The 25,763-nt window shown below is 32.4% G+C and overlaps 1 protein-coding gene across 2 annotated transcripts; it reads right to left on the reverse strand.

Moving 5' to 3' along the window:
• Positions 1–1,429: 1,429 nt before the first annotated feature.
• LOC117923100 (alpha-glucan water dikinase, chloroplastic) lies at positions 1,430–21,179 on the reverse strand. 2 transcript variants are annotated; one of them, XM_034841355.1, is made up of 34 exons: positions 21,069–21,179; positions 20,483–20,778; positions 18,590–18,631; positions 18,331–18,440; positions 18,078–18,156; positions 17,858–17,949; positions 17,585–17,738; positions 15,012–15,236; positions 14,511–14,855; positions 14,300–14,407; positions 14,071–14,169; positions 13,809–13,949; positions 13,598–13,686; positions 11,872–12,006; positions 11,430–11,592; positions 11,217–11,306; positions 10,949–11,134; positions 10,409–10,471; positions 10,269–10,331; positions 10,127–10,186; positions 9,891–10,043; positions 9,648–9,731; positions 8,296–8,472; positions 8,041–8,147; positions 7,651–7,864; positions 7,461–7,564; positions 7,108–7,246; positions 6,891–7,016; positions 6,010–6,120; positions 3,983–4,081; positions 3,041–3,214; positions 2,879–2,971; positions 2,497–2,612; positions 1,430–2,010 (listed from the first exon to the last, which is right to left on the reverse strand). In XM_034841355.1, the coding sequence occupies exons 2-34, from the start codon at positions 20,747–20,749 to the stop codon at positions 1,806–1,808; spliced, it is 4,413 nt and encodes a 1,470-aa protein (XP_034697246.1). In that variant the 5' UTR covers positions 20,750–20,778; positions 21,069–21,179; the 3' UTR covers positions 1,430–1,805. The 2 variants fall into 2 exon arrangements, with proteins under 2 accessions (XP_034697246.1, XP_034697240.1); XM_034841349.1 differs by having other exon boundaries at positions 18,590–18,634.
• Between the last annotated feature and the right edge of the window lie 4,584 nt (positions 21,180–25,763).

Consider the following 25,763-nt stretch of genomic DNA (forward strand, 5'->3'; position numbering starts at 1 on the left):
AAATATCTTCATGAGAGATTTAAACCTAATTTTACTATCATAAAGAAAAGTAAAGACGTCGACTCTCTTTAAATTGATTAATTGATAATATTCCTTCAAACCTTTGAAATATCCTTTAAAGAAACCTAAGAGATCGGTCTTGAAAGTCTCTATGAAAGAAAAATTAGAATTTAATAATATAATTAAACTTATTTTTACTAATATTAAAATCTCTAGGTTTGTAAAGAAATTTAGAAAGTTTGTTCTAAAGAAAATTTAAGGTTTCGTTTGATAACTATTTTTGAAAATAATTCTTAAAAACAGTTTTTGATAATAGTTTTTAAAAACTGTTCTAGGATGTTTTGTAAAACAAAAGTGTATGTGAGAAGTTAAAATATTTTTAACGTGTGAAAAATAATTTTTATATTTAGTATTTTATTTTTAATTATTCTATATGTTTGTATACTTATTTTTAAAACAATTCTCAAAAAAGAAAAGTGAAAACAATTAAAAAAAAAAACATTATTTGAAAACACCTTGTTAACAGAAAATAAAAAATAATTTTTTGGTAATTAAATGTGTTTTCCCATTTTTTTTGTTCTAGAAAACAAAAAATTGTTTTTAAAAACAATTGTGAATCAGACCCTAAAAAAGAGAAAATATATATATATCAATAAACAAAGAGAAACAAGAGACTCTCGTTTAAAATCAAATACATCAAATAATATAATCTTAGAGAAAAGGATGCATCGCCTTTAAATGTTCTGGTCATAGAAAGAATAAGATAAAGGTTGTATCCATGAATGTTAAAGTTTTATGAAGAAAAAAAAAATCCAATTAAAGATTTAAAATTTTCCAAACTTTAATCCATTTTTACAAGTTGTTTGGGTTTTCAAAAACTTAACCTTGTTAAGGTTTAGATTAGATAAAAAAAAAAAAAAGTCAAGGATGCACTGACATCATTATAAATCAAGGATTTAAAAAAAGAGGGGGGCAGGGGGAATATTATAACACATCAACCTAACTAGTTACATAATCGTATTTTTTTTATCTTTTTATTGTCAATCATAACACCCTTCTTTGGTCCAATTTAGACGATCATAAGAATTCCAATCAATGCAATGGGTTGGAATTCTTCTGGTATCATTGGGACGTATATTACAATTGGGTTATTCTTCTATCAGTCACGCCTGAGTAATTCCTTGTTTCGATTAACATCTAATATCCAGTAAAGATCTCGTGCAATAACCTTTCAAAGCAGCAACAACATTATTCTAGAATAGTGAGCCAATGTTCCAAAATTGTTACAAGGAAACCATTATTCCAAGGCTGTGGCATTCCAAAGAAGCATTATTCTAGAATTGTAGAGCAACAGCAATTGTTCCAGATGGAATATTTTGCCACAATTCCTGATAAATGGTAGAAACTCGACTTAATATACCCAAGATCATTAGCAAAATCTCACTCTCCTGCATAAAAAGGACTATCTGTAATTGGCAGAAAACTAGCAGGGCATATGTTGATTTAACCTTTCACCAGCATTTATGGTGGACTTGGTGTTCATTGCCATAAACAAAGTCGGAGTAGGTCATTCATTTCGAGGCAGGGACGTGAAAATTCTCACAACAAAGGCAATAGTATAATGCCTTATGAGATAGAAATAAAATTTTATGTTTGTATTGTACAAGATGGCCTATTGACAAACTTCCGTGTGAAGCTTCTTGCACCCACTTTATTTCTCTACAGGTTTCCCCCGATTTTTTTTTTCCCTCCTACTATCATTTAAATAGCTCGTCCCTTTACGAGGATACAAAAAAGAATCAGGATCACATCTGCGGTCTTGTTTGGACAACATAAATTTTCCCGTCTCTAACCACACCTTCAATATCTTGAGGTGACCCATACAACTCTTCAATTGCATTTCCTGCACGAGCAATGCTAGAGAGGATCGACTGCCGAAAGTTGCCATCAATCATCAATGGATCAGACGAATAATCAAGCACGACTTTTTCCTCTTTATCCATTGGCACACTGCCCAAGGAAAAAGTAAAATTTTATCAGTTTAAAGCATTTGAGACAGAAATGCAAACACAGCCAAATTTTCCATGTGACTGAAAATGGTTGACTGCATATGCCATAGAGGCAGCAATGGACACAAAGGGATGGCAATACAGTACATTCTACCTACAGATTACTGGACGGAAGCTTGCCATCAAAGACTAAAACCTGACCAATTTCTGAGTCATCTTGACTAGTGATTTTATTGAGATAAAATGAATAGAGATTTCAACCAACCAGACCAAGAATCAGCTAGGTTTTAGCACCTCAGTGTTTGGACAGTGCAAATAATTGGGTTAATGGACAGTTCACATTATCATCAAAGGTTCTAGACCAGATAACTAGGAAGTTGTAGTCCACCTTTCAAGAAACAATGAATAGCCAATGATAAATAAGATTCCATCCATCTATGACGATTTTATTGCATCAGAATAGCAGTAAAGCTATAAAGGAGTTTACCTATCGTAAAGGCCTGCACCAGCATAACCTTCTAGATCTTCACCATTAGAGTCAGATCGGAAGATAATAGATCGTGTTATAAAGAGGCCAATGGGCTTGCTTGGGTAACCCAACACCTGGAAGTAACCCAAGTTGTGAGCACAGACAATGCTAGATTTTTCAATGATCAATTCACATTATCTGAATGCTACTTAGGAATTACAGCATAGATTACAATAATTTTGATAACCAGTGAAACTTTGTTTTCCCAATTAGCTTTGAAAGTTACCAAAATAAGCAGCCACTAGTAATTTTCAACAGAACCAGAAATTAGATTCAGATCCATCATGAGCATTTCAAACATAACACCCCCTCATGAGATCACATCAGATGAACTACTCACCTGAGGAGAGTTGAGATCATTCTTCTTGCAGATAAAACTCAAAGCACGACCTGGATAAGCTCCAACTAGAGTTTCTCCGAGTCCCCTCACCACCTATGCCAGAATGGAGGCCTAAATATTCTTGGTATCCAATAGAACAAAACTAAAAAATTAGTGCAGTACCTCAGCATATATCTCTGATGAGTCTCCTGAGGATGGATTAGTTGTGTGGATGACAAATGCATAATCAGCATTTATTATTTCTTGAACCAGGACAGCCATGCACAGATAATCATGATCCAATTTCACTTTTCTGGTGCTAAAGTATGCTCTTTCATTCCACTTTGAAGCCCAGACCTGAAAAGAACAGATCAATGGCATACATCAAAATGTCAGAATTGTTTGATGGGAGTAAGTAATGAGGATGGAAATTTAAATAATATCAGGGTAGCTTTAAGGAAAGATTGTAAGCTGCAGTTACAAGCAAGCAACATATTACAGACACTTAATTGAAAACCACTAAGAAGTTAAATCCAATACAGTAATCTGCAAATTATTGTGCATAAATGCATGCATATAAAGAAAGCAGTTCTTTAGGCTCCAGAATATACAAGGACAAATCCACTTCTTCTCAACATCCATAGAGGAGGAGATATAGATTACAGAGTCCTGAAAAAAAATATCTGGGAGAAAACAAGACATTACTTCTATTCTTAGAAGTAAAACATTACTTCCAATCTAAGCCGTCAAACACTAGGGTGGTGTTTAGTAAAACTTAAAACCTAATACTTGATGACTTAAATTGATTTTAAGTTGAATTTTACTCAAGTTATCAACTTAAAATTTATTACTTAATTTTTCCTTTATGCATTAAGGGGGACTATTAAATTCACATTTTTACCCTCACTGATATTCAATAATGAGGCTTTGAGAGAGAAACAGGGGAAGGAATAAGTTACTTATTTTGACTAAGTCATTTTTAACTTTAAGTTACAACATTAGGATATTTTACCAAACATACGTGATGTGCTTAATGACTTCAATTAAGAGATTAAGTTGTCTTGTCATCAACTTTATTTACCAAACACCATCATTTGTTGTTTCATAATGCAGGATAAAACTTACCTTCTTTATAGCCATCCAAGCTTGTTCCCAGCGCTGTTCACCTTCATCACCAGGCCAAGGCATTCCAGAACTTTTCATCTTATCTTTCAGCTCTTGCACCTGAAAAGAACTCTTGCCTGTGAGGTATGAGCTTAAGATCAACTTCATGATTCAGCCTAGAGGTCCCTGCAGTTACTCATCTGATGAAAGCAATGCCTATCATGTAATATCCAGTTCACACTATTGAATTAAACTTTTTCTTTTTTGATAGGCAACCCCCCTTTTTCCCCCTTTTATCCTTGTTGGAAGTCAAATCGGGAATACCCCACATTCTCACTCCACCCCCTTGCCACTTGAGCTAGGTCTCAAGAGCATAGTGCCAAGACAACATTCAGAACCAGAGATCAGCTTTGGGTGGGATATCTAGCTGATTCTATAGTAAACAAAGGGGTCCTATAGAAATTGGGTCGATTACACTTCAAGGGCAGATGGGCCTCAAAATAGCTCTAAAGGGATTGAAGTTTGCATAATTGTTTCAGTCCATGAAAATTTTTGGATAAAAAATCTCCTTTATCATTCACACTTCTCTATTTATATGTTTTTCTTGATTCTCATAGTTTGTCTTTGATATCAAACCATTGCAAATATTATTTACTCGAGTAAATGTCAAATATATATATATTTTTTTTTAATATTTTCGCACATGTCCAAGGAACTTGTACTAAATGTACAAGGCATTCATACTAGGTGTACAAGGCTTGTACAAGTCTGCCTATTGTGAATATATTAGGTATTTTTCTTTATATTCTTTGTTTGTTTTTTATATCATTGGAAACATTGTTTAAACATGCACAAATGTCAAATAATTTTTTTTTTTTTATATTTTCACATATGTACAAGACACTTGTACTAAATGTATAAGGTGTTTGTATTAGTTGTACATGGTTGTATAAGTCTGCCTGTTGTAAATATATTTGCGTGATTCTATGGATGTTAATAAAAATGTGAAAATGTTTTATACATTTAGTATTAAATGTTTTGTATATGTGTGAACATATGTAAAAAAAAAAAGGAATAAAAATAAAAATTATATTTGATATTTATGTATGTGTGTAAATAATTTTTCTAGTAATTTTGTATGGAAACAAACAAAGAAGATGAATATATATATATATATATAAATCCATAGTTTACAAATTTATAGATGTCTTATACAGTTATTATTTAATTAAATTTCAAAAAAGAAATTCAAATTTTCAAAATAAAAAATAATAATAATTCGAACGTTAAATTACTAAAAAATAAATTAAGATAAATACGTTTTATAGAGTTGTTATTTAATTAAATTTCAAAATAAAAAATAAAAACAATAAGCAAGTTAAATTAATGAAAAATAAATTAATATAAACATGTCTTATATAATAAATTAAAATAAACATGTCTTATGTAATTGCTATTTAATTAATTTTAAAAATAAAAAATAAAAAATAATAATAATTGAATGTTAAATTAATAAAAAACTTAAGATAATAGTTGTAAATTGAAAAAAAAACAAACCATATGACTATTAAATAGATTTTGAAAAAAGATTTTATTTATTATTTTTTTAATTTTTCTTGAAATCTTAATATATTAATTATTATGAGTACTTTATTGCCACCTTTTTTTAAAAAAAAAAGGCTCTTAAGGGTATTTTGGATATTTACGGATGATAAATTAACCTTAAGTCCTCTAGAGCAATTTCATAACTTCCTATACACTTTTACACTATTTATGCAAAGTTCAACCCCTTTAGAGCAATTTTCACTCCCATCTACCCCTAAAGCATGATTGTCCATAGAAATTAGGGGACATGAGAAAGAATGTCAGGTCAACAGCAAAGCTACAAGCACAGATTGAAAACTTTGGAGAATATATTGCCTAAATCATAACTGTTTTATGTCTAATTGTAAGAAAAAGCATGGTAAGAAAAATGTACTCTTTACAATATATTATCTGAAGCTAATATGACAGAATAAATCTGCAGTCCAATCATCTGAAGGACATACCAGCTGAGATGGTGCTGAAAGCTGTAAAACTGTCTTACGAATCTCAGTGAGGACAGCAAAGTTCCCTTTACCTAACCCTCCTTTCAAGCTCCGCAACTTTTCAGACACTTCCTGCAATTAAATGAAAAAGAGAGAGAGAGAGAGAGAGAGAGAGAGAGAGAGAGGACTCAATCAGATTATGCCAGTACATAGAAGTTTTTCCTTTTTCTCTCAAGATATTGGTGCAAATATCACAGAAGAAAATGTTGCTCCAGAAAAGTCATCGTAATTAGATTTTGAAAATAATGAACTTCAACAATGGAATTGCATTTTGGTCATGCTGGTCATGGAAATATTCCATCAGAATTTGTCTGAAGAATAACTGAGTTCACTTCCAGGAAACCTCCTCCTTCATAATGCTTCCTATGGCAATGTTAAAATATTATACACTGAAACATGCTTATGAAACACTGGGCTGAGCTTAAGACATTCTTAATTATCACTAGCTAATGGAGATGCATCTTACACAGAGGCCATGGGCTATTTGGTTGATTTTTCTGTTCAATCTTTTGAAGCCTAATATATCTCACAGGTGTCATGACCAGCACATGCAAAAATTTGGGCTCACAGAATTCTCCCACCTCCATATTTCAAACTATAAAGGCCTCTCCATCGTGTATCCATTACCATTGGCAACTATAAATCCCTAAGAAACCAATTTGTCAGAATTTGATGTCAATGTAAAATATACCTAGTGTTTGACTGGATAAAACAAAAATTATCCTTATTTTACTAATTATGCAAACATTATAAGGTTTTGAATGAAGAGATTCTAACCAAATGCAGCTGAATACTCTAGATGGGTGCTTGAAAACAAAAGGAAGATGTAACGCAGGAAAAACCTTATTCAAACCATCTGAAAGAACTTTCTCAAAGACTCCAAATGGGAGAGCAACTGATGTAGGAATCTGGACCCACAATGGCACTTTTCCTTTCAGATATGAGATATTTCGGGATTTAGCTCCAACCTAAGAAAATTAAAATCACCTCCATCAATGCTATATAAGGAAAAAAAATCCTCCTCATACATAAACGAACTGTTAATTTTACAAGTCTAACCATTTCACTGGTAAATTCCTCAGAGGATATGGCATATCTACCACCAAACTGCTTTCTGACCAAACTAACAGATGGCAACGAATCATTGTCTTTTGACTTAGTTGAAATTGAGTCTGTTAATTCACCCTCCTTTACTGCACTGAGATTAGATATGAAAAAAAAAAAGAGGGAAAGCAAAAGGTGAATTTCAATGCTTTTAGTTCATGCAACTTATCCATATAGATGAATTTCATAAAGAACAATGAATATGAGAGAACTGAATTTATCACAAAAAGAATAACACTTGAAATGTCACTTCGTTATTCACATCATGGAACATGGTATATGACATTTATCTAAAAGGTTAGATTTACCTATAAACTATATCTGCAGATGTAGGTTTTAGGTGCAGTAACTTCCCTTCATTTGCTTGGAGATCAGCCAGAATCTTGGGATCAAAGCATGTGGCAAAGCAAACCTGCCAATGGCCAGTCATTCTTTTCAACAAACAACCACCAAGAAAAATTACATGCACAATATAGTCTCAATGCCATAGATTATTACTTTGCCATTTCTTGCTCGGACAGAAACATGAGATAGAACATCTGGCATGTCAGGTGTCAGCACAGCAACAGCACCATCTGGAATTTCTTCCTCTCCTTTTACAGTTTTTACCACCAAAATTGTTGGCTGCCCATAAGATTTATTCTGAACAGTAAGCAACTCTCCTACAACAACGACACGTCCAACAGCTTCAACTGGACTGATAACCTGCCAACTGTTCCAGGCCAGCCAAAGTCGAATTAGAATGGTATTCATCACATAACACGCTTCATTGTATAAATCTAGTCAGTATCCAAAGTTGCATCATAATCTGTTTTTTAATATTCAAATGAACACTTCTAACTTTTTTGAGATTTCAACAAGATAAAGTTGGGGCCACTGAAAATCAACCTTCCCAGGTTAGCAGTCTTCCTAAGAACTGGATCAAGTCGATTAAGCAGAGAGGATAAAGATGCTGCTGATCCAGCACGAATAATTTCTTCAGTAAATATATTCACCTGCATGAAGTGGTTATAATTTCCTAAGTAAAATGGTATATAATGCTAAACGATATTAAGATTATTACAACGTACTCATAAATTCCTATTTCTATACATAATGCTACTCTTGTTTTTTAAGAGAAAATGATTAAACCAATTAACTTACAGCCCATTGGTCCACTCCAAGCAGTGATCCAAGGTACTCTGCTGATGGTTGCAAAACTTGATGGTATTCCTCTGCCTTGCTTGTAAGGGCGAGGCGTGTCCTGTCAAGGACAGATTTTGCATATAATGCCCAGTGACCATCTCTGCTTTTTGACATGCCCAGGGCATGATTCCATCCCTTCACAAGCAATGAAAGAAAAGGTAATCAAACCATGATATGGGTAAGTTACAAAAATATGACAACAATGGAAAAATACTGAAGGACCAGATTTTCCCCCTATTCCATTTCTTCCATAAAAGATGAATCAAGTAATGACTCTGATTATAGAAACCATCTAACAGAAACAACTGAGAGCACAGTAGCAAAATAATTATAGATCAAATTTAACCTCAAAAGATTTAATAAATCAACTTTAATTCAGGAGCAAGCAGCGAGATATGAGCATGTCAATCCAGTTAAGATGCAAAACAGTATATAGTTTCCACCCATAATTTGTGTATGGTTGGGATTTAAGGCTTTATTGAGTTGAGAGGTGAAGAGTTGGACAGGTGATCTTTTGATTATGAAATGAAAGAGACAGTTGTCACCATATCACTTCACATTGAAATTTTTATATAGGGTTCCTTTTGTATGCCATTGCTCCAGTTATTTTTATTTTTCTCATTGCTCTTTAAGATAAAAGCTGCATCACCCTGATTTACATATGAATCAACATCGTGATCTAGAAGAAAGTATATTAAAGGGACTGCAAAATTATTGTACTTGAATTACTTGATACATTCTTCAAGGAACTGCAAAAGGTAGAACATTTGCAGTAGTAAGTGCATAAGGTAAAGGTGGTGAGAAGGTATTAGAAGGAATGTGATTTACAACATGGTGAGAAGGTATAGAAAGAAATGTGACTTACAGACATTCCATACAACCATGTTTTTACCATTCTTCTCCCCATTTAGCACAATTAGGTGTGTTTAAAGGCCCGCAAACCATCTATCTTCTAGATGTAGAGAAAATCGAAAAGTGGTTGAGGTACATTTTATTTCATTTGTCTATAGCAGTGGATGGCACTTTCAATCAATAGCACATTGGAATCTAATACCATCATATAATAATTAAACATGAATGGGGAAAAAATCCCTCAACTTTTTTGCCAAAGGCTTCCAAACAATGTTGCTTTACCCAAAAAGTTACTTGAAATAATTTGAAACAGATGCTAAACTGTTGTCAAGGGTTTGTCTTGTTCTGAAAGCCATATGCATTGAACTTGTCATACCAGGTTCTCAAGAAATAAGAATTAGTATATTTTATGAACAATGAACAAGCAATTAAAATAATTTTGATGAACTACTATTTACCTTCAGGCAATAGATAAGATCCTCATTATCATCTGATGAGAGCACAAGATTTTCAAGAACCAGAGTGATGAAGTACATAATTTTCTGCAAAATATAAAAGACCAGGGATCAATCAACAGTAATGGAAATTTTGGAACCAAAACCACTCATAAACATAGAGATAACTCAGAGACCAGTCAGTCAAGGAAAGAGAATAGAAAGATATTAATAAAAGAAAATGAAGATGCAGAAAATTAGATATACCTCTGCTCCAGCATTATTCAGTTCCTCGTATCCCCTTTCAATGGCTGTTCTAACAGTAGAATCAAGAGCAATGTCCAAGAATAAAAGATCCTTCATACGATCATGAGATTTATTAAGTAATGGCTGGAGCTCTTGACGAGCCTCAAGTAAACCCTGCATTCACAAAAATAAATTAATAAATAAATAACAAAAGGCAATGCATACGAAAAAATAATTGTCTACAAAATTTCACATACCTCAAGAAGGGGTTCTACATTCTTATCTTCGACATGTTCTAGAACAAATTGAAGCAATTCCTGTTTGACATGTCAAGACATATTTTTGTAAAACTGGTACAAGCAAGTAACTATGATAAAAGAGTGGTGTTGAGAATATTACTGGAAATCCAGATGGCAATCCTGGTATAGGATTTATTTTCACCCCAACCATGAATCCTTGACCCTGAAGAAAATTGAAAGTTATATCAAATGCTAAGGAAACATGCTGTTAAAACAACTCCACCCACTTCCAGATATTACCTCAGATCTGTAGCCCATGCAATTTGAGATAGCAGACTCAAGATCTGCACCTGAATGAACCGCCTGCATATAAATCATAATTCTCTTGAATTGTCATATATGGCACTAAAATTTTTAAGTTGAGCAATGGGGCTTTGAATCAACATGACAAGCATGAAAAGAGAACAAACTAAACATCCAAAATTTTTAACTTCTCCTCATAGACAAGGAGAATATCTTCCAATTCAATCATGATTAATTCCCTTTCATAAAGGGGAAATGTCTTCTGCTTCAATCATGATTGAATACAAGTGTATTTATCTTTAGGTTCTCTCTCACACTCAAAAGTCTTACTCAAATCATGTCATAAGACCACATTCAATGATTACCCTTTATGTCCTATAAGAATCAAATGCATGAATCCTTGCATATGTAAAATGTTATGTGCAACACTTCAAGAACTCCAGGATGACTCGATTATTACATGGTGCAGCTTTCATGTGAAACATATCAAAACTGAATAAAAATGAAGCTCTGGCAAGATAGGTTTATGAAGCCAACCTTCAAAGTTCTCATGTATTTTCCTAAATCACGCAAAAGACCATCCTTCTGATCTTTTCTGAAATTTGGTTCAGAATGGATGCCACGATCATAACTTAGAAGGCGTTCCTTTGTTATTCCATTTTCATTCAGGGTTTTCCAGTAAGCACTGATGTCAAAGTCACACTTAATATAATCAATTAATGCCTGCAAGAACACTAATTGTGAGAGACAAGTTCTAATAATAGAAACTAGTAAAAATGACCATCTAAATTAACAACCTCAATACCTGACAGATTATAACATCATCAGGACTAGTGTTATTATGTAGCTTCTGATGCCATTCCTCCATCATTGCACCCTTGCAATCATTGTTTCGCTGGAATAAACAAATGACAATAGACAATTCCAATATTCATTCACATGCACAGAAAGATAAAATAGAGCATGCAAAAGGAAATAAAAAATAAAAAATAATAATAAAAAAAAGTTCAATTTCCACCTGGAGAACCAGGATTTCATCTCGAATTCGCTGTCCAACATCCCCTTCACCTCCACGACCAACAGTAGACATTATCATTCGCAGAAGTTCCCTATACTGTGGATGGGTTTTGTAACTGTTCTGGAGCAGGTCTGTAAGCCTATCCTGAGCTTTACTGATTTCACTGCATGAATACAGCAGATAGGCATTTTTAGAGAATGATACACGCATGCATGAGCTTGGAATTTGTTCACAAAAAGAAGAAAACAAAATTAGTTGAATGTACATTTGCAGCATAGGATTTGCATGTAAAAAATGTTAGAATAAAATCTAAAGCTAATTAACAGGCCAGTTTAATGAGAGTCAGTTTGGTGAGAGGTACTAGAAATCTGTTGGTGGCAGGAGCCCAAAAGAAAATTTGGCCCTTCAAATGCTAGAGTCAATTATTCTATCAGAGTTGTACCGTGGTTTTACGTTGTAGTTTTTATTCCATACAAGCTGCCTGGTAGCCATAAATCTCATCCACACCACAATGCCAGCAAGACCCAATTTACCAGTACTAATGGCTTGATCCATCAAGTCTGCTGCAATATTGAATCTGCAAAAAGAAAATATGACTTAGTCAGCGTTGTCAAAAGCAAAAGGTGATGTCAAGGCGATAAGACTCTTTTTAGCCTAAGGCAAAAGGTGAAAAACAAAGCGATAAAAAATATACATATATTTACCTATTCGATACTCAACCAATATAAGTGTTGTCTTCGACAATCAACACTATTAATTTTTCATCGCTCATGATGTCTAATAAAATTAACAAAATAGTAATAATTATTCAAACTGTTAAATATTACACCCCATATCATAAGAAACATCATATTGTTTAAAGATATTCATCCTATATAAATGCATATTTTAATTTTTCAATCATCTAAAAAGCAAAATAAAAAACAAAATAAGAGATTGAACATTCTAGAGAAGCTTTAGACATCATCATCATTAGTCATCATTGAAATTAAAATTGTCATCACTTCCATCAAGATTAGATTGATAGCCCTCCATCTTATTATCTCTATAATTGATAACATAATATTTTATCTTATACTTTGTTTAATCCAATGTTAGATTGAATGAAATTATAATCTAAGTATGTTTAATCTTAACTCATGGTCAAAGGCGATTGTCTAGGCATTGCCTCTTTGAAGCCACCTTACCTGGGTCTTCAAGAGGTGACTTTTATCTACCTCGCCTGGCTTGATGGCCCAGGCAACCCAAGCGATTGCCTTTGATAACATTGTAGTACTTTTAAGACAATGAGCTAACCAAAAATCTCAAAAGTTCACATGATAGCTAATAAAACCAACAATTAGATGAAAGAGTAGGTGTTCATTGCATGGCAGTTGGTAGTGAAGAAAGAGTAGGCGTTCATCATATGGCAGGTGTTATTCACTATATTAATAGAAAGCTTGCACGTTTAATATCACAGCTTTGGGAAAATTTACTAATGAGGAATATTTCTCTACTCTAATCTATCATAATTCAAGTTAAATATCTGATAACTCCTAATTATATTGTGATGAGATTCAATGGTCCTAGTGTGGAATGGTAAACAATTATTGCAATTCCATTGCATCTCCAACAAGGACAAGGTAAAGCATGTTTTCTGGTAATGGGATAACATGTATATTATGATAGATTGATGAAGAAGCTAGAGCAAAAGGAATCAACCAATTAGAGTACAATTTTCTTCACTTCCACTTCCATATACACTATCAGTTTTGTGCTTTTGATCATTACAGAAACATGCCATATGGATTACCATTAAGCCTAACTCAAGAACTGCAATGCTTCAGAAATAAATAATCAGCTAATGGAGAGGCAACACCAATATTATACATTTATAATAAAGAATTCAACTAGCTTTTAGAATGAAATCCTCTACACAGAGGGATAAGTCTTCATATCACATGCTGTCAGAATGTGAACCTATATCAATCAAAAAACCCACACTTTCTTGAAGCTGTGGCATCACTCAAAACCATAAGTTCTCTTAAGATCCTTCAAAGCCATCTAAAAACAATCTTATTAGTGTGCCAGCACAGAATATTAAATTAAAATACTGGTGAAAATGGAGCAAAAGGTTTCCTTTCTGTAAAGTGCTTGACAATTCATTAACATCCTGAGGAATTACTGACCGGTGCATAAAGGACTTCTGTGCTTCACTCTCCTTTTCTGCTATTTTACCCAACAAAGCCTTGGCTGTCCCTTTGCCATCACCAGCATCCTTTTGTGGGAAAAAAATATAGTCATTGATTCTAGAAGGTTGATGTAGGATGAAGTAAATAAAGAAACACCAAGATAGATTGATAAGAAGAAATGTTTATTGGGATTACAACAGAGAGCAACCTTTTTGACCTGCTTAGGTTCAACTCTGAATTCAATGTAAAAGTCTGATCCTCCATTCTTTATCCAATTTCCTTGAGACAAAAGGACAAATGGCATCCCCACAAAACTGTCCTCTTCAATCTCTATTTTTAAGGTTTGGACCTGAAAATTGAATTGAGAATATGTGAAGTACTCTAAGAACATCCAATCTCACATTAATTCTCAGATAAAGTTAAGTTAAATGCATAAGGCATACAGGATCACATGAAATTTCTTGGCATACCTCATAAGCAGGATCAGCAGAAGAGCTATTCACAAATTGTGTTTGCACTGCTCCATTTAGAGGAATTGAATCCAGAGGCAGTACACTTGGAGGCGGTGCCTGCAAATTTTCCAATCGTTTTACATAACTGATACACAAAAAGAATAACCATAACTGGTATGGAAAAACAAACAATGTCATCAATTCAAACATTCACCATCAGTCCATGTCTATATTTTCAGAATCTTACCAACCACTCTCCAGCTTTTTTAGACACAGCCCAATGAAGGGTAAGGGGTTCCTTGGAATCTGTAGCAAAATACACCTTGGTCTTACCAGCAGGCTTAGTTACAAGTACCTTAACATTTTAAACCAATAGATATATTAGAATGCAAGTAAAATTTTCTGCTGATGGAGAAGAGAATGAGGAGAAAAACATAAATAGCACATCAGTTTCTCACCAGAAGTTCCTTGTCAGAAATTTTGTAGATTTTTTTGTTCAGAACAGAACCACTATCTTGTTCTTCCTTCAACTTAGCAAACTGCTCAACTGCTGTCAGCTCTGTTTTTTTAATTGGAATCGGAGTTTTTTCCTCTGTCCATTCAGTCACATGTCTGTGGAGAAGCTGCATTAAATCCCTCTTTTTGCGCTGAATCCTTGCAACACCGAAATACCTTCTACTTTTCTGTTGTTTTGAAACCTTAACTTGTATTTCTCCCTTGATCATCTTCTTCCGTATCTCATCAAGAGACAAGCCCTTCTCCAATTCAGTTTGCAGGTCTTTTCTTGCTTCTTCAAATTCTCCCTGTTCGGAAAGATCATTTTAATCAAGATTAACCACAAGCAATGATTGGCAAACACCTTCTTAATCATATTAAGGAGTAAATAAGTCATTATTGGTGTCCAATTATACTGAAAAGACTTAAAATTACCACAAGCCTAAAGAAGATTTTAAACTTACCAACTGTTGATCTGGGGTATAGTTGGGTTTCCCAGCTTTCTCCCACCGTATATAAGCTTGTACCTGTACAAGTTCATCAGGTATCTTGCTCTTGGTTTCAGAACGTGGTTGCTCCTTTATTTCACTTTTAGCAGATTCGTTTGTTAGCCTTGTTCGCATGTCCTCTATGGAAGTACCCCTGGCTATTTCCTCCACTAGCTCAGTTCGAGCTGCTTCATATTCCTCCTATTGAAAGTAAGAATAAATATTGAGTAGAGGAAAAGCACAAAAACCCAAATAATTGGTCCATTGAACTCAAAATATAACCTTAAATCATTGTGCTAAAAGTTTCATCATAGGACAATTATTGGAGATTATAAACTACAAACAAGCAATTTGCAAGTTACCATCCTATATCAACCTTTGAGGAAAATTTCAGCGAATGTATTAAAGAAGTGTTTTCAGCAAACGATATTAGCTTGATTTTACAAATCCCCATCATTTTGGGTTGAGGCAAATTTCAAAATTACCCATGTACCTACTATCTCCATCATTTCATAAGGAAGAGGACAGGTACAGCAATAAGGATGAGGCTAACACCATGATATCATCAAAATCCAACTATTTTTCTCCCTGGGAATATTGAAGATCTTCTTCCAGAAAGAAAGTTCTACTAATAATCTCATTTTCACCAAAAAAAAGCACAGTGATATTATTAAAAAATTTAATGAATTAGGGAAGATAAGTATTCAAGACTTAAATTTATATATATACATTTTCCTATTTTTTCTTTATTTTCATAAAAGAAAATGAAAGAGAGAAGATTCTTTCTTCTTGAATGGCCTTTGTGAACTCATGTAGTGTTTGTGGAACTTGCTTAGTTATTAACTGTATATAAAGCATAAGGACCACCCATAAACAAAGAGTTTTACACTTTTAAAGAAAGAACAAGTAAAACTTCAAGATTCTATTCCATATACCTTTATCTTGTTATTTTGTTCATTTTTAATGCATTCCAATTGTAAACTTTGTAAGTTTCAACAACCAAGCCATCAAACTTCTTTCATTATAATAACTAAAAAAGATTGCTCAACACTTTCTTTCTATCGTATAAGCCAGACTTGTGATAGCATTTACATATTAAGTATGAACATTCCTGACAAAGTTCACAACCCAGAAAGTAAACTGATTAAGTATCATTGGATTCCAGTTCCACACACAAAATACTAGCAAACAAAGCCTGTTAGTCAAATCCATTTTTCTGGAAACATCACTGGCATTTCAGTTTTTATACAGATTCCCATTGAAGCCACTGAAGCAATGACAGGCCTAAGAGTCCCAGAACTTAAGAAGGAATGAGCAGTTTTTTAAAATTGTGACAAATGTAAAAGCAGTGTCTATAATTCTATTCTGATCCACAATAATAATATCCCACTCTTCCACACTATTACTTTACAGGTGATCTAACCAAGAGGATACATTTCATGGATCATTAGCAGAAAGATCTGGAAACCAACTAGCATTATTGTAATATGGTAGATTTAGGGTTTGTTCAGGATTGCTTTTTGTTTTTTGCTTTAATTCGAAGCCAAAACTGAAGCCAAAACCATAATTCTAAAGAGGCAATATAGGTATTGTAAAATTTTGTTAAACATGAAGCTATTTCTGCCATAAGCCAGAAAAAGTGGTTCTACAAGAAACCTCTTCCTAACTTCCATATTAGGCTATTTTAAAGACAAAAGCTCATTTATTAAAATTACCCAAACATGTATAGAAGCTCTTATTGAGCTAATAAAAAAAAAAAACAAATTTTTGGCTTCTCAAAAGCCAATACAAACAGGGTGTTAGAGCTGCAGATGCATTTGTTTATAGAATGCATAATTTAGATGACTATTAAGTGTCCTACAATTAAAATGCACATTCAATGGAAGGAAAGGCATAGTTTTAGAGTCATTGCATCCTCTATGAGCTGGATGTAGCTACTTTATATCCGGACAGATAATAACTAATTAGAGGGTAGCCGTCTTCTTTCTCTTTGTAGTTGGGATAGCGGGCAGGGTTAGAGGAAGCAAGGACAGATAGGCTAGAGGATTAAATGTGGCTTCTAGACGAGGAGGATAGAGGAGCGAAAGCAGCTTTATGACTTCCCCTTTTCCTTCATGCACTGGGAGAGGAAACTTATATCTTGGTTGATAGTTCGATGGAACTGCGTGACTTTCTGGATGTTTAACCCTGAGGGATGTAGTTAACTAAGGCAGTCTGGATGCTAGCCGAGGAATACCATGCCTCTCGGTTGTTAGAAAAAGTTAAGCATATGTTTTTGTTTGTTTGTTTTTTTGGTTGTTATGGTATATTTTGTTTTTATCTAAGCAGAAATAGAAATTAAGACAAAAAACACAAACCAAAACCAGGGAAACCTGTCTGTAAGCAGTGAGCAATGGGGACAAAGGGAAACTGCATGGAGAGAATGAGAAACCTTGACCAAAAATAAAAAAGGAGAAAAGACAAAAAAGGAGGAAAGCATTGAATATATTGGACACAATGTTCATGCATTGTTTGTTGATAAGTGGAATTAAGGACAAATAATAACTTGCCTTCTCTTGCTCTGGGGTATACATCTGCTTGCCCTTTCTTTCCCACCTCAAATATGCTTGAATCTGTACAAGTTCTTCAGGGACTGAAGCATTTGGAATCATCTTTCCTTTCACAGGTAACTTAACAGAAAAGTTCTCGCCATTATTTTTAAACCTATCAATATAAAAATTAAAAAAAAAATTAAAAAGAAAGGAAAAAACGAAGTGGACTCATATAAAACAAATTACAATGAAGTAACAGATCTAGAAATGATGAAGCTAATGGAAACTCACCATTTGTTCTGGGTTTCATCAACTATCAGAAACTCTATAGCTTGTATTGCAGGATCATCGACCTCTATTTTCAGGATGGACTTGGAGCCAGACTAGAGGTAAAACAATAAAATAAGTAAACAGATGATAATTTATCAGATTTGATCAAAAAAGGGTCCTGCAAATACTCAATCAAATGGGAGACCTACAAAATGACTTTTTATTGTTATTGGGAACTTACTTTGACAAAAGGAGTTCTAAGAGCTTTGTTCTTATATACTTTGGTGCCATCTGGGCTATGAGAAGGAAGCACCCATTTTCTGAAAGAAGTATACAGAAAGAAAAATGGTATATCACATTGCATTTTTTAGAAAAATTTGAAATTAGTACTCCGAGAAAGGAAGGAGGGGGGCAACGAAAAAATGAAATTCAACATTTAAAAAATATATATACTTGAGATTAATAGGAATCACTATATCTACACAAAAGTTTACCCTTTGGTGTCACGAATCGCACCCCAATGAAGAAGCAGAGAGTTACTACAATTGGTGACTTGAATATGTACTTGTACCATAGAGCCTGGAGTGGGAACACTAACATCAACCTGCTCAGTTTAATAAGTATAGCTTCTGTTAGTTAGAATATTTTATTTAAAATGAGATGTAAATACATCTAGTCAGCCAAACTCAGAACAAGTCCTATATCAAATAGCTAGAGTTAGCTATGAAAACCTAATTCATAAGTTATATATACCTGCAATTCGATATTTTCATCAAGGCAGAATTTTCCTGCAAGCTGCTACAAAGGAAAAAATCAGTGAAAATAAATACACAGCCAAACCAATAAGTTATATATATTTTATGTGCACAGATACACTTGGACAAATTGTTCAAATATCAAGTCATGTCGATATGATCTCATGTTCCATTTTGTGCAGGATATTAATAATTATTCAGTTGATGCCTAGTTCACAGCATAGAAGCAAACCTTGTTTGCAGATATACAAAAAAGCAAGGAGTAAAACTTGCTTCCAGAGACTACAGAAAACAGTGAGGGATAAAATAGACAGTACTTATTTGTCAAGAGAATTTGGTCATTCAGGAAACCTAAAGTAATAACATACAGAGACAAGATTAGTTATCAAAATAGAAGCCTTAATTTCAAAAAGCTTAAAAGTACTGCTTTTAGGGGATCGCTATTGCACACTGAAAAAGTGGAAATATAAAAAGAAAATTCAAGCAAGAAAGCTACCACTAAACTTCTAGGCCAACATTAATACAAAATTGAATTCAGCGACGGGAGGCAACATTGAGCGAGGTACAATAAACATAACCAAGAGCTCAAGTGAAAGAGTCCAGCATGAACATCCAGAATATGAGTTGTTTGTAGCAAATGACAGCTGCTTTCAACTAAAACAACCTATGTCCTGAAAGGGATTTAGGTTTTCCCACCTGATGAATTTTTTAATGCCTTTAAACCATTATGATTGTTTACCACGTTCATGAATTTCAAAAAATGGAGGTGCAAATGACAAACTTCAGCATGTTGCAAGAAGAATGCACAAACTAAAATCATTAATATTTTTTTTTTTCTCAATTTCCTCAAAAGAACAACAACTCATGCAGTATTCAATTACCAGATAGTGATGTTTCTATGTGGGAGAACAAATAGTTGAACAGGAAAAACCTGTATAGAAGAGAGCAGAAGCTGACCGGTGAGATGAAGCTTTAATGGCAGAGTGATGGGCTCATTGTAGCCAATAGCAATGAGCATTTCCCGTAATGGGGTGAAGAGTTAACTCTTTAAACTCTCACCTAATGGTGTCACAAATCCCAAGCAAGTAATATAAAGATCACCTTCTTAGAAAAAGCTTAGCAGACAATCAGGTTGCATACAGCAATTCTGAATGTCAGCAAATGGGATGGCATCATCCATGAAGACTTTCTGTGTAAGAAAGCACTTTAGGAGTCTGTTCAAGATGGGGTAATTTTTTTGCCTTTCAGGAAATAAGCCTGGGTAGCTGGGCTCCATTTAGATCCCTTAAAAAATGGGAGGAATTAAAGGAAACTGCTGAAGTTATCTTGACGTCCAAATGGATATTCAACTGGAGCCTTAGTGGATAACATGGTGGACAACATAAAAATTGTGTCATGTATACAAACTATACACACATGGAATATCTTTCCTAGACCTATGAGTATTTTCAAATTTTATAACTCCACTTGGTGCTTCAGAAAATTAGATGGTGCAAGTCCAGTGGAAAATCCAAATGAATGTCGTTCTTGAAGCTAAAAAATATGGGCACTCCATCAATGACAATTGTAAGCTTCTTCAATTTCCTGGGAAATGATTGCTCTATCCATGAAATAGGTCAAATATATAAACGCGATACGCCTAAAATATGGAAAATTTTCAGTAATATATAACTAGCCAACATTATCATCATAAAGATGAACTCAATTCTATCCTGGTTTCGTCTCCAAGACTCGAACCAATAGTAAAATTAAAATTATTTATTTCTTCGATAGTCAGATATTCTTCTTAATCACAGATAAAAATTAAACAAGAAATAATTATTCGGCTATAACACCTAAAATGCAAAGAATTAATCATTGATAAGTTTTACACTACCAAAGTTATAATTACCTCAGAAGTAGTATCCGTGGTCAATACAGCTCGAGGAATAACTGAAACCAAGTGATGTGTTCCCATTGGTAACTTCGTTTTCCTCAGATTCAAACGGTTCCCTCGGAATTTGGTGGATATCGGCGACTTTTTAATCTGCGTCGGGGACTGAGCTTGAAACAGTGCGTTGCCTGAAACTCCAGAACAGCTTATTTTGCTTTGATGTTCTAGAAGAGTGTGCCGGAGCAAACTCTTGTGAAGTAAGTTATGGCCGATCGTATTGCTCATGTTCCTCGATCAATTCACTCCTCAAAAATCTGAACCAAACCCAAAAATAAATATTCATTTTCAATAAGCAAAAACAATAACAAATCTTGTTTTCCTTTTTGTGCTTTTCCTGGATTTTCTCAGCAACCAAACAAAATTGAAAATAGCACTATTGAGATTATAATCAAAATTTCCGGTCAATCATCCCAAGGATCTCAACAGCGTTAGAATCTGTGGTGAATTGTTGCGAGAACTGATCCCAGAATTGAAGAGAAATAATCAATGAAATAAGAGAAACTGCCTTCGATTGGAGGCTAAGAATTGAGTGAATGGAAACTACCTTCGATTGGAAGCTTAGAATTGAGTGAGTGTAGAGGCAAAGAAAAGAAGCTCCGAGACTGAAGCAGTAATCGGATGTTCTGCACTGGTTTGGCGGAAATAAGGAACTTAACTACGTACGTGTGAGGTCGTTTTATCTCCGATCGTCGCAATACGTGTTGATCCGTGACATTGCCACGTTTCGTGCAGCCAGAAAAGACGAGCTTGTCACGTGCGAAATGGCGTGGAAGGGCGTGGGACGTGGGGTCCGTGAACACCGGGTTCCTTGATTTTTGAAATGGTGGTGGCTAAATGCCATACATCGTTGAGAAATATCCAGACTCTTCTTTTTCTCCTTTGATGTTTTTTCTTTAGATTTTTCAAAATTCCGCGATTTTTATAATTTTATTATTTATGAGAGATTTTATTTTTGGATGGGTGTGTGGGCACCAATCATTTGTTAGTGAAAAAGAGTGGAGGACTTCGCTTGTGATTCACTTTGATAACGAAATTTCACTCCCGAACAGAAAAGCAAAGCCTTCTGAGTTGTGACCACCGTCATTCCCACATTTTAAATTATTTTAAAGATTATTTGACATTCATGGGAGGGTGATGGTAGATCCGAGAGACGAATAGGCGGGCGCGATGCGATTATGATTTTGAGTTGTCGGTACCCTTCTAATAGTGTTGGTAACTGTGGTCGGTCACTCTTTCTTCGTTGCTTTGTTGAGAAGTCAGTATAATGAGGTAAAGTGAAACCCTGTTTAAGACTCATCCAAGTGTTTGAGTCGAAGTAAGATTATTTTGTAAATTAAATAAAATTAATATTTTTAAAATCAGATAATTGATTAAAGTAAAAAAAATTATTAATTTATGATTCATTAATCAAATTATTAAATAAATCAATAACATTATAAATATATATTTTATATGTTATTAAAAAAATAAAAATAATAAAAATAAAAATAACAAAATTTATCCGATTCATTGGCATGTTTGGTTCTCATAAAATTTGAAGAAAAATGCAAGGGAAAGAAAATATAAAGAAAAAATAGAAGAAAAGAAAAAGTGAAAGAAAATAAAAAATTGATTAAAAGTTGATAAATTATTTTTATTTTTTACTTCAAACTCATTTTATTTATTTTAACTCATTAATATAAAGATTAATAATTTTAAAATACATAAATTTTTAATTAATTTTAATTTTATTTGATTTTCTTTTATATTTTTTTAAGGACAACCAAACATGAAAAAATCATTTTTCTTTACATTTTTTTTCTTTCCTTAATATTTTCCGAACCAAACATAACTAATGAATAATAAATATTTAAATTTAATATTGAATTGGAACTTTGCAAATTACAACAATGCAACTCATTTTGGGAGACTGGAGAGCTGTCAACAAGTGTAGACATCCTCATCAGCCCGCGGCATCGATGCCCCCCTCAGTCAGTGGCATCAGCTTTGGCAATGCTGCAACTGGAGGCTAGATGGAAAGCAGCAACAGCAAGGGGCAGCGGTGGTAGAGCAAGAGATTAAGGCTACGGGGAATAAGGGGTTTTATATTGAATCAAAATTACATCATTTTTTGATGGAAAAAAATAATTAAAAAAAAATAGCTTTTGAATTGTTCGATTCAAAGAGAATTGGCTGGTTCACTAGTTCGATCGTCAATTCTATGATTTGAGGTTGGTCCAAAGTCTAGACAGTTCAAAGTACTAAATCAAATTGGAACAATGACCATCCAATTATTAAATTGGACGATTCAGTTTGGTTTTTAAAATCATGAACAAAATATATATATTAATAAAATGATTAAAAAATTGTATAATTCGTCATAGGAGGTATTTTAATTATTTACCATCAATTTAAAATACTGACATAGTTTGAACCACTAAAAAAATTCAAAACTTAACATCTTTACATATGATTTTTGAACTACCAATTTTTATATTTTGTCTTAATGAAAGAAAAAAATGATTTTTTTTTTTCACCTTATAGCAAAAGTTAATTTCTCCTTTATATATATTTTTAATCTTTTCAACATGGGATATTATCACAATGTTCAAATCAAATTTCCTTTATAAGATATAATTAAATTCATTTAAAATATATATATATATAGATAATTTTTATCTTCAAACAAATTGAAGTACCTTAATTTTATGAAAATAAATGAACAAAATAATCAAGAAATTTTTGAACATAACTAAAATAGGTTTTTGTTTTTATCTATTTTTTCTATAATTTGTCAGTAAAATTTAGATGTAAAATTTTCATACTAATTATTACTTTAGAATGAAACTAACATAAAAGTCTTGACTTGATTCATATTTCTATCAAGAAAAATGCTTCAGGCACCGTGTGGACGGATCCAAGATAAGATAGATTATTTTAATTGAAACTTCCAGATGATATCATATTTATATGTATCATCCATTATTATATTCTAGAGTGTCGGTATGAGATATGCTTGCTCCACAAAGGGTATTGATGACGAAAGGCATCTTTCAAAATCAAAAGCCTTACGAAAAGGCTCGGGAGCTTAAAAAAAAAACAAGGAATGACTTGATTAATAGATGTATACAAAGTCGTTTGTGGTTTGTGGTTCTGCAAATTGGAAGCAAAATCAGGATTTTTTTTTTACAAGAATATGGTAGTTTGAAAAAATAATTTTAAATCATAATAAGAAAAATAATTTCAAATTTATCGAAGTTTTGGACAAGTAGAAAAAAAAAATTATTTTTTTTAAAATCATTTTTTGAAAGAAAAATATAAAATAAATCTTTTGAAAGAACGATTTTCTAAAAAATAGGAAAAAAAGAAAAAAAGAAATATGTCTTAAAAAAGTGAAAAATTGGGAAATCATCACTATTTAAATATGTATAATGGGAAATCATAAAAAAAAAAAAAATGTGAGAAATCCCCTTGTCCAAAAAGTAAGAAATTTTCTCAAAAAAAAAAAAAAAAAGTGAGAAATCGATTTCCTCCTAAGATAAAAATAAAAAAAATCATATAATTATTTAATAAATTAATAATAGTTTTTTTTTATAAACTCATTTTTCACATAAAATTAATAATATATATTTTTTTTAATTTTAAAATGAAAGAAACAAAAAATAATAGATAAATAATTATTTATCTTATAAATAAAAAACAATATGATATTAAATTAATAGAATTAATTTAAAGAAAAAATTGAAGGTTAAGAAAAAAATATTTTTTAATTCAATATTTAATTTAATATAAAATTTTTAAATATGAAATGTTAAACATAATTTATATTTTATAAATATTATTGTTGATAAACCTCTTAATAATTATAATTATTTTTATATATTAAATTTAATAAATAAAATTAATTAATTTTATAATATATATATATATATATATATATATATATATATATATATATATATATATATATATATATATATATAATAATTATATTATTTCATAATTATTTTTATTTTTAGGGAATGAAAAAATGAATTTTTGAAATTTTCTTTTAGAAAATTTTTTCTTCAAGAGACAATTTATCACTTTTTGGTTTTGTTTTTGTAAAAGTCGTTTTTTAAAAAGACGATTTCTCATTTTTAATTTTTTTTTATAGTAAATTCCCTATTTTTGTTACATTTTTTTTTAAGTTGTCTTTTAAGGGACGGTTTTTTCACTTTTTTTATAATTTTTTTTATAAAATCATTTTTTTAAAAGACGATTTTTTACTTTTTTTTTTTTTTTTTTTTTTGAAGTATTTTGAAAAAAATGACTTTTTTATATAATAAAAAAAATATTTTTCTCGAACAAAATTACGTATAAATTTGAAATTATTTTTTCCAATAATTTAGGAATTATTTTTTTAAACTGACGTGTACTCTGCTAAAAAATCCAACAAAATCGGGGAAGACGGAAGACACTTGCCCACCTTCCCAAGCAATCCTCTTACGGCTTTTGCCAAAGACGGGAGGCTCGTGATTTGCTTACTTTTTCCTTAGAAAACTAACCTGGGAGATGTGATTTAAATTGATTTTATATGTTTGAGATCTGGTCTGGATTCTTCTAACTGGACGATACATGATTAATCTGAGCCGTCCATCGTCAGAGTGTTAGGTTGATTTTATTTGGACTGATCTGCCTAACCGCATGTAGACAGTCCAGGAGAGCGGAGAACCTTGCTATTTTTAAATTTTAAAAATAATAATAATTTTTTATAAGACATAATACAGAGATGTAAATAAAAAAATAATATTTCAAAATCTATTTGAAAAAATTAAGGCATTGATTCAAATTTTAAATTTAATATTTAAGACATACCATAAATCTATACCTTTTGTACAAAACTTTTTATTTTTATATAAAAGCTTTTTATTTTAAAATAAAAAATAAAATTTATTTAAAATGGAGTCAGTCTGACTCCATTCTTTCTCCTTTTTTTGTTTGTGATTCCGTTTGTCCCCTATCTAGATATTTTTGAGCTTTTTTCTTTTCTTTTTTTGGTCTTAGTAAGAAGTGCACTGGGAAAAAAATCTGATATTATTGTTAAAAAATTAGTTATTGTAACATAGGAAAGTCTGACAATATTTACATTGTTATTATTGAAATCCAAAAAAAAATATCAAATGCATTATTAGCACGGAATTCAAAAGATATTCCATGGACAGGTGGTCCTCCCTCCTCAACGGATTTGCATGGTTCGCATTTTCTTGATTTTATTTAG

The sequence above is a fragment of the Vitis riparia genome, chromosome 1 (assembly GCF_004353265.1).
Source record: "Vitis riparia cultivar Riparia Gloire de Montpellier isolate 1030 chromosome 1, EGFV_Vit.rip_1.0, whole genome shotgun sequence".
Taxonomy (NCBI): domain Eukaryota; kingdom Viridiplantae; phylum Streptophyta; class Magnoliopsida; order Vitales; family Vitaceae; genus Vitis; species Vitis riparia.

Bases quoted from the DNA above. Each gene is read 5' to 3' on its own strand.
- LOC117923100 (XM_034841349.1), bottom strand. From the start codon at position 20,749: ATGAGCAATACGATCGGCCATAACTTACTTCACAAGAGTTTGCTCCGG. The intron at 11,593-11,871 runs GTACAACTCTGA...GTATTCATGCAG, and splicing joins AACTACAACGTAAAACCACG to TGAAATCAGTAAAGCTCAGG. The intron at 9,732-9,890 runs GTATATCTAATT...TATATTTTGCAG, and splicing joins TGAATAATGCTGGAGCAGAG to AAAATTATGTACTTCATCAC.